The sequence below is a fragment of the Capricornis sumatraensis genome, chromosome 4 (assembly GCF_032405125.1).
Source record: "Capricornis sumatraensis isolate serow.1 chromosome 4, serow.2, whole genome shotgun sequence".
Taxonomy (NCBI): domain Eukaryota; kingdom Metazoa; phylum Chordata; class Mammalia; order Artiodactyla; family Bovidae; genus Capricornis; species Capricornis sumatraensis.
The window spans coordinates 100,899,023-100,908,317 of NC_091072.1; the positions used below are offsets into that span (position 1 = coordinate 100,899,023).

General features: G+C 49.8%; 1 protein-coding gene across 1 annotated transcript; it reads left to right on the forward strand.

The window, feature by feature from the left end:
- Positions 1 to 432: 432 nt before the first annotated feature.
- Positions 433 to 9,029, forward strand: SDR9C7 (short chain dehydrogenase/reductase family 9C member 7). Its single transcript, XM_068970260.1, has 4 exons — positions 433 to 733; positions 4,160 to 4,418; positions 5,040 to 5,203; positions 8,812 to 9,029. The coding sequence occupies exons 1-4, from the start codon at positions 433 to 435 to the stop codon at positions 9,027 to 9,029; spliced, it is 942 nt and encodes a 313-aa protein (XP_068826361.1).
- The last annotated feature ends 266 nt before the right edge of the window (positions 9,030 to 9,295 follow it).

A 9,295-nucleotide genomic window follows, 5' to 3' on the forward strand; every position in this document is an offset into this window, starting at 1 on the left:
CTGGAGGTGGGGGATTGGCAGGATGGGTCCTCTGGGCTTAGTCCTTCTTACTCCCTCCCCTGCTCAGGCCACCCACGTGAGCCACCTTTCAGCACCAGCATCACCACTGTGGTTTGTCCCATCCCTGGCACCCTCTCCCATTAGGGCTGGAGGAGAGAGAGGCGGCCACCAGGGCAGTCTGAAGTAACAAAGCTTCAGGTTGAACTTGAATTTCTTGCCTCTGGCTAATTAGTGTGGTGATGCATCCACCTATACAAATTACAGAGTGGCTCATGCAGGGGCTGTGCATCTGTTGCTGGCAACCGAAGGGAGTAGAGCTCTTCTCAGCAGGCTCCAGCAGGTGTTGGCTCAGAGGGCACGCCTCTCCTGCTGTCCCCTGACCCCGATTCTTCTTGGCCATCACCTCTCATCACCGGCGCCCCCATACACACCATGGCAGCTGTCTCGGACCTCTCCTTCATGTACCGCTGGTTCAAGAACTGCAATCTGGTCCGCAACCTCTCAGACAAGTACGTCTTCATCACAGGCTGTGACTCGGGCTTCGGGAACCTCCTGGCCAGGCAGCTGGTTGATCGGGGCATGCGGGTGCTGGCTGCTTGCTTCACTGAGGAGGGGGCCCAGAAGCTTCAGCAAGACACTTCCTATCGGCTGCAGACCACCCTATTGGATGTCACCAAGACTGAGAGCATCAAAGCAGCAGCCCAGTGGGTGAGGGACCAAGTGGGTGAACAAGGTGGGACAAATTGCATTCTTTGGTTTTCTCAGTGTATCCTTCTTTTTCTCTCTGTCTCCCACAGGCATCTGACAGTTAGCAGGGACCCTGTTCAGGTAGTGTTGGAGAGAAAGGGACTGAGGCTGTAGCTTAGTGGGACTGGGAACTGCTGCGTGGTTTGGACTATCCACATGCATGCATGCTAAGTCGTCTCAGTAGTGCCTGATTCTCTGAGACCCTATGGACTGTAGCCCTGGAGATAGGCTCCTCTGTCCATGGGATTCTCCAGACAAGAATACTGGAGTGCGTCGCCATGCCCCTCTCCAGGGGATCTTCCCTGGAGACTCAAGTATCAAACCCACATCTCTTGTGTCTTCTGCATCAGCAGGGGGGTTCTTTACCACTAGCACCACCGGAGAAGCGCACTGGACTGTCCACATGAAGAGATGATTTTCCAAGGAAGTTTTTTCTCTCCCAGAAACTCAGAGGGGTGGCAGGGTTTGGTGGGTAGCTGCACTAGGAGATCAGGGAGGGAACATGTGTTCTGAATGTCCAAACCTTTAAATGTCTCCCTGGGACTTCGGTTGTTCTAATCAACAGCTCCTGTAGAAATGTGAGCACGTTTCTTGTTGGGATCAGGCTGGAGGGAGGGGAGAGGGAACATGAGGTTGGACTCCCTGAGTCAGGGCATTTGTTCTCCTTGACTATATCGGGCTAGATTGCAGGGTGAGGAGCGAGACCTGTCCTCTTTCTCATATCATGACAGATACTGGGTTGACCTGAGGCTAAGTGTGTATGTCAGGAGGGCTGCTCTTATTGGGAAAGGAGTCTGTGGGCTAGGGCTAGAGTAGGACTGCATGGGGACCAGCCCAGGCAGTGTCCCACGTACAGGATGTGGGTGTAGGAACGGGAGGAAAGCGTGGCCCAGTTGTAGAAGCAGCAGTCTGGGGGAAGTCCTGCCTCCTGAGGGAACTAAACTGGGGACTGTGCACATGAGTCAGAGCAGAGAACTCTTGGGCCCAGGAGGGGCAGACAGTGACTCTTGCTTGAGTTCTTTCTCTGGCATTTACCACTATTCAACACTCAATGTTTTACTTAGTTTTCCTACTTATCTATTTCTCCTGCTAGAATAAAACTTCTGGGGTTGGTGTGTGTGTTGGGAAGGTGTTGTTCCTTTTATTTATTATATATCCTGAGTACTTACTTGTGTCTGGCATCTAGTAAGGTGCTCAGTAAATACTTGTGAAAAGAACTAAGTAATGAATAATTCAGCAAGAATGAGTTTCTTTCTTCACCATGCTGCCTCCCCCCAGTGCCCTACATTCGGCTTTGAGCCCCTTGTGTTAATAATTCACCAGGTAATATTAGTTTCATATGGTTTCCCAGGAAACTCAGTGGTAAGAATCTGCCTGCAATGCAGAAATGCAGAGGGTTCGATCTCTGGGTCAGGAAGATCCCCTGGAGAAAGAAATGGCACCCCACTCCAGTATTCTTGCTGGGATAATCCCAAGGTCAGAGGAGCCTGGGCTGTAGTTCATGAGGTCACAAAGAGTTGGACACAACCTGAAGCAACTGAGCACACGTAATAAATGCTGTAATAAACACACACAAACTTAGAGTCTTAAGGGAGCACATACTTACTATCTTATAGTTCCAGAAGTCAGAAGTCCAAAATGGGTCTCCCCAGGCTAAAATCAACGTGTTAACAGCGCTTTAGGGAGGACTGCTTTCATTGCCTTTTCCAGCTTTAGAGGCTACCTGAACAACCTGGCTCATGACCTCTTCATCACCAAGGCCAGCAAGGTTGGGCGCAGTCCCTTTCATGCTGCCATCTCCCTGGTTCTCTGTCTTCTGGCTCCCTCTTCCATTTAGAAGGACCTTTGTGATTATATTGGGCTGAGCAGGCTAGTCCAGAATATATTCCCCATTTTAAGGTCAGTTGAGTTAAATCTCATCTGCTACTTTAATTATTCTTTCCCATGTAATCCACCTTACACAGCTTCCCGGAATTAGTACAAGGTCTAAGCAGCACTGGGAAATGGGGGGAAGGGGTCCTCATACACTTTCTTGTTGCCCCTTAGAGTCTCTGGACATGACAAGTTGACCTGACCCTGAAGTTGTTCACAGAGTTATGAAAGTTCTCTAGACCTCTTTGCAGAGAAAAAAAAAAAAGTTTAAGGCTGTCCTGGTTTACCAGCAGGCAGAGCTTTTTACCAGAACCGCTCGGGTTTTACAGTCTTTGGGTCTCAGGGGCTCATGTCATTCACTCTAAGGCAAGAGAGTCTCCTCTAGCTGGGAAGTTCTGAGTCCTGCCAGCCAAGGGTCTCCTGTGGTCTCTACTTGGAGGAAAGTAGAAAGAGAGGGTGGGGACACAGATTGTGTGGGGACCCCTGCCCTAGAGGAAGGGGTGAACCAGGATTGGTGTGTACATCCAGACAGGCCCGTGTGTGTGGAAGACTTTCTTGAGGCTACATAGCCCAAGTGGGGTAGTGAGACAGGGGGAGGGGAAGGGAAGGAACCCCAAGCCCCTCCCCAGGTGGAATTTACTTGGAACCTCAGTATGTAAAACAAATGAAAACTGAGGTTCTGCTGCATCTCCCTTCCTTAGCACGTTATGGGATTCAGCCTGAAAGCTCTCAGGATTGCAAACCACAGGCTAGAAATGACTGTCCTAATCCAGCCAGCAGTGAACCTGAGGCCCAGGGAAAGGAAGCGATTTCAAGGCTGGAGTTAGAACCAGCACTAGAACTTGAGACTCTTCAAGTCTGGCCCTTTCAGAGCTAAATGATAATACCTAGCATTATTTCTCTCCATTTATATTAATACCAACTTATTTAAATATTTCAAAGATGGCTCTTTTCATATTTTTCCAAAATTATTTAAATGTTTTATATATTTGTTTATAAATCTTATTTCTTTTCTGGCTTGTGAACTCCTAGAAAAATAAGACCCTGTTTTGTTCAATTTGTGCCTCTAGCACCTTCCTCTATAACTGACAGATGCATGAAATGAATGGATATGTGAATGGATGAATGAATGGAGCAATTTTGGTAATGTGTGAAGTAGAATTGGTTTCTTATACTCAGATGAATAGAGAGGGGAAAGTATGATGGGGGAAGGAATTGAAACATTAATTCATTGGTATGAAAATGAGATCTCTTTCCCCCTGAGCTAATAGCTTAGATCCTATTAAGCCTGGATCATAGCTGGTACAGGGCACAGCTAAGCTGGTAGACTGTGTGCATCAGCAAAAGTGCCCCTCTAGGTATATGTTCCTCTGAGCTGTCATAGCTCCCCACCCCACACCCCCAGTCTGGCTGTCCTATGCTTTATGAACATGCTTAACCATCCTCAGCAGCCCAGAGCTGGTGGGTAGTGGACCCTGGTGATATTCCAGAGACACTGCTGATTTCTGTCTGGTTCTCTCTCCCTCCATCTTATCCCCAGGCCTCTGGGCCCTGGTGAACAATGCTGGTGTGGGCCTGCCCAGTGGTCCCAATGAATGGCTGACCAAGGAGGATTTTGTGAAGGTGATCAACGTGAACCTGGTGGGACTGATTGAAGTGACCCTCCATATGCTGCCCATGGTCAAGAAAGCCCGGGGCAGGGTTGTCAACATGTCCAGCTGTGGGGGCCGTGTGGCTGTCATTGGTGGAGGCTACTGCGTCTCCAAGTTTGGTGTTGAGGCTTTCTCTGACAGCATCAGGTGACTGGGCCCAAGTACCAAACCACTCGGGGTGGGAGTTCCGGGGGGTTTCACCGCAGGAAAAGAGAGCTTGGTTGGGGCCGTTATGGAGGGAAGATGTTATAACAGTAGCAAGAAGAACACTAGCCCACCAGGGGCCTTCCCCAGGGACCTAGAAAAAAAGGGATGAAAAGAGGTGGGGTGGTGATGGGCAGCCTTCCCTTGGACTACTTTGGGCCTGTGTGAGTAGGAGGGAGAGTCCCCCAAAGAGACAGAGAGGCCTGGAGGCAGATGCACTGCGGGCAACCTTCCAAGGATAATGCAAGCCTTGTATAGACCCTGCATTTCTTTGCCACCTGGGTGTTGGGGGTGGGGCCGAGTGGGAGGGACCTGGTGGGAGCGAGGCGTGGTCTAGATTCTTCAGGGCTGGGCTGGCCTAATGTGAATTGCCCAGAGGCTGGCTTGGGAAAGGGCTTATTTGCATGAAAGCAGCGCTGGGCCTGGGGCAGGAGTGGGGGTCGCACCCCCAGGTTCCTGATCTCCCGGGGAGATCAGCTCCTCTGGAGGTGTCAGAGGTGATTCTCTCTGATGACTCTTGGTCATCGTGGGGTCCCAGACTGAGTCCAAGCTCTTCTTTCCGAGGCGTGAGCTCCACTACTTCGGGGTGAAAGTCAGCATCATCGAGCCGGGGAACTACCGGACAGCCATTCTGGGCAAGGAGGGCCTGGAGAAGCGCATGCGCAAGCTGTGGGAGCGTCTGCCTCCGGAAACCCGCGAGAGCTATGGAGAGGAGTACTTCCGGATCTGTGAGCTCCCCAGCAGGGAAAGGGGTCTCTGAGAGGGGTGGAGAGGGCTTGGGAGTCACCGACCCGATTTCATTTTCCAGATACTGGGATGGAGGTTCAGAGCGGTTATGAGCCTCAGGCCACACCGCTGGCGGCAGAGCTGGGGTTTGAGAACTGCTGGGAGTACCAGAACCATAGCTGCAGAGAGGTGGGGTTGTTAGGAGAGATCCCACCTCGGCCTCTCCCCGCGGCGCCCGCCCTCCATCACCACCCCACCCCCCACCCCCGCACCAAACATCCCTATGCTGGTGAATCAGGTGCAGGTGAATCTGTCCTGGGTACAGAGAAGTTATTAAGAGCGCAGCTGCTTGGGCCAGATTGCCTGGGTTTGAATCCCGGCTTTGCCGCTTCCCAGCTAGAAGATTTGGGGAATGCTACCTAGTCATCGTAAGCCTCGATTTTCTCATTTAGAGAATGGAGTTAATGATAGTGCCCACTTCCCAGGGCTTCTGTGAGGACTGATATCTATGATGTATCTCACACGCATTAAGTGCTTGTTAGGTCAGTAAAGGAAAAAAGCACCCAGTATTTACAAGGAAGGCACTCTCGGCAGCTCTGTTTCTCCCTCTCTTCTCCCTCTCTTCTCCCTCTCTCTCCTTCAAAGAGAGCTCTCAGGTCTCTTTGGAGAGTGGAGAAGGGCCCTCACAGCTATTGGTTATTATGGCCAACCAAATAGCCTCCTGGCTTGTGAATCCCAGGATCAGGCCAGGTATCTTGGAGTGATTTGTGTGTGTGCGTGTGTGTGTATGCGCATGCACCCACTCAGTCTTTGCAACCCCATGGGCTGGAGCTGGTCAGGCTCCTCTGTCCATGGAATGTTCCAGGCAAGAATCCTGGAGCAGGTTGCCATTTTCTTCTCCAGGGAATCTTAGACCCAAGGGTTGAACCCGTATCTCTTGCATTTCCTGCATTGGCAGGTGGATTCTTTACCACTATCACCATTAGCCATACCCCAAATAGAACTATATTGGAAATGGCAGTTAATTGCAATCTAACCTAGGCACATTCCTGAGAACCAGCACAGAATCTCTAGAATAGTCATGTGAACAGGACACAGTTTTCTGGTCCTCACGGGCCTGGAACTGAGCCACAGCCTGGCTTGTTTAGCATGCTTCAGAACAACATAGCCACCTGCCAAGTTTCTTTATCTCAACTCTGCCGGGGAAGCCAGCCAAAACTGCCCTTTTAGTCCTCTTTCTTCCTAGGGAGGGAAGGACTGTTGGGTCCATACTAAGTGCCAAAGCCTCATCTCTGCTATTTTATAGATTTTGCGTGTGTGCCAAGTTGCTTCAGTCATGTCTGACTCTTTGCAACCATATGGACTATAACCTGCCAGGCTCCTCTGTCCTTCAGTCATGTCTGACTGTTGGCAACCATATGGACTATAACCTGCCAGGCTCCTCTGTCCATGGGATTCTCCAGGCAAGAGTACTGGAGTGGATTGCCATGCCCTCCTCAAGGGGATCTTCCCGACCCAGGGCTCAACCAGTCTTCCCAACCAGTCTCTTACGTCTCCTGCACTGGCAGTCTGGTTCTTTACCATTAGCACCACCTGGGAAGCCCCTTTATAGACTATTTTTGCTTAATTCTCACAATAGCATAAACGTTTCCTGGAAGTCTGAGTGCAAAGCTCATGTTCTTTCTCACTGTCCAGGAGACTGACAGGGGCTAAAGGGTACCTCTGTCTCCCTTCCAATCTGTGTTAAGGTAGATGCTGAGCACAAAGCAGGAGCACAGTAAATATTTGAGAGAACAAGGAAAGAATGTGCCATAGACTATTTCCAGGTCTCAGATAGCTTCTTCTACCCCGCTGCTTCTGTGGGTCCTCCCTTCCTTCAGAACCTGGTTCCAAAGCCATCTCATCCCACCAGCATGCCTCCCCTGATGACAGCATAGCCTTCCCTGCCTTTGAGGGAGCCATGACCATGAGCTTCTTGGATGAGGCCTTTGACACTCACCTGCCCACCTGGGCCCTGTTTGTGATGGACTCTGTGTCAGACCCATGGACAGAGCACAGAGTGTTGGATTCCTAGGACATTATCTCACCATAGACCTTCTGGCTTTAAGTCAGCATGGCTCTTTTGGGGGACTCCATTTGGGCTTAGCTCAGATTGTAGAGAATCTGTCTGCAATGCAGGTGACCCCATTGTTCCAGTTCAATCCCTGTATCGGGAAGATCCCCTGGAGAAGGGAATCACAACCCACTCCAATATTCTTGCCTAGAGAATGGGGTGGCAAAGCTGACGGACTTTCACTTTCAAAATGTAGTTTGCCTTTTTTCACTGCAGTTTTCTCCCTAGGAAAGAGACAGGGAGTTCCTTGGAGTTGGGGTGGGGGGTGAAGTATACTTGAACAACTCTGTTCTGCCCTTATCAACCACCCACCAGCATCCTGGACTATGCCCAAAATCAGGACAGCTTTTGGTCTCTCTTTGTTTTCAAGTTCTAAGTCCTTATCATGAATCCTGGCTCTCAGGCATCACTTCCTCCTGAGTTCTTGGGGCACTCAGTGAAGTATGAGCCCCATTGAGCTGTTCCTGTCTCACCCTCAGGTGAGGGTGCAGATCAGGGCTACATAAGCTTATCATGTGGCTTGCCTCCTGTGTGTATTGTTAGTACGGTGGACTTGGACCATCTCCACATCCATGTGCAGCAGGCTAACAGAATGGCCCTCACATTCGTTAGTGCCTTAGCTCATCAGAGCCCCATAATGACCTTATGACCAAAGCAAAGGCAGTGTTACTATTTTTTAATAACGTCTTTCTTTTTCCCCTGCAGGCTTTTGTAGAAAATTTGGAAACTCCAGGAAGTTTTCATAGGAGGGAAAAAAAAAACCCTCTAGTGACTAGGAATTTCACCAGACCATGTTTTTCCTTATTTCCTTCGAATTTTTCTGTGCACTTATATTCACCCATTTTCTATCCTCTTCTTCTCTACTGTCTACCCTGCTATTAGTCATCTTTATTATTTTCTAGGGCAGGGTATTATCATCCCCATTTTACAAATGATAACAGTTTAAGCTCAAGGTCACACAGCTAAAAAGTGGCAGAACTGGGCACAGTTCTTCTCATTGCTGCTGCTAAATCACGTCAGTCATGTCCAACTCTGTGCGACCCCACAGATGGAAGCCCACCAGGCTCCTCTGTCTCTGAGATTCTCCAGGCAAGAACACTGGAGTGGGTTGCCATTTCCTTCTCCAATGTATGAAAGTGAAAAGTGAAAGTGAAGTCGCTCAGTTGTGTCTGACTCTTAGGGACTTCATGGACTGCAGCCTACCAGGCTCCTCCATCCATGGGATTTCCACTGGAGTGGGGTGCCATTGCCTTCTCCGTCTTCTCATTGCTAGTCTAACACAATAGTAGGAATTCAATTCATAATTACTGAATTGGGGAAGGGAAATAAGATTATTTATAGTTTGTTTAAGGAACAGCCTAGAGCTTGTGAGATCTGCCTGAAATGTTAGATCTGTAATCTGATGGAAAAGGAGCTTGGATGGAATTCAGAAGACATGATCTTTGATAAAGAATAATAGAGCCTTTGGTTCTTTCCCTGTCTTGTACCCTCAAACAGATACTGACAACTTAAAGAGCACAATGCAGTTAGCAGAGCCAAGGATCAGCGAAGTCACCAACAGCATGGAGCACGCCATTGTTTCCCGGAGCCCTCGCATCCGTTACAACCCTGGCCTGGATGCCAAACTCCTGTACCTCCCCTTGGCTAAGTTTCCCACCCCTGTGACAGATTTCATCCTGAGCCGGTACCTTCCAAGGCCAGCAGACAGTGTCTAAGCTGGAGAAGCTCAGGGGGTGATCAGTGGAGTGTAGGGGAGGGGGTGAGAGAAGCCACCATCAGGTCACAAGAAGAGGGATCAGATGTTCTGGGGGCACTTTGCTTAGCTGACACCCTGCCTGCTGCTGGCAAATTTATGGGTAACTTCTAACGGAAGATACATGCCTCTTCTCACTCACTGGGGCCCACAGAAACTTGAGGTGGCCTTTGCAGGTTCAAAGAGCTATATAGCATGAGGACTCCCTGGTGGTTAAAACTGCACTTT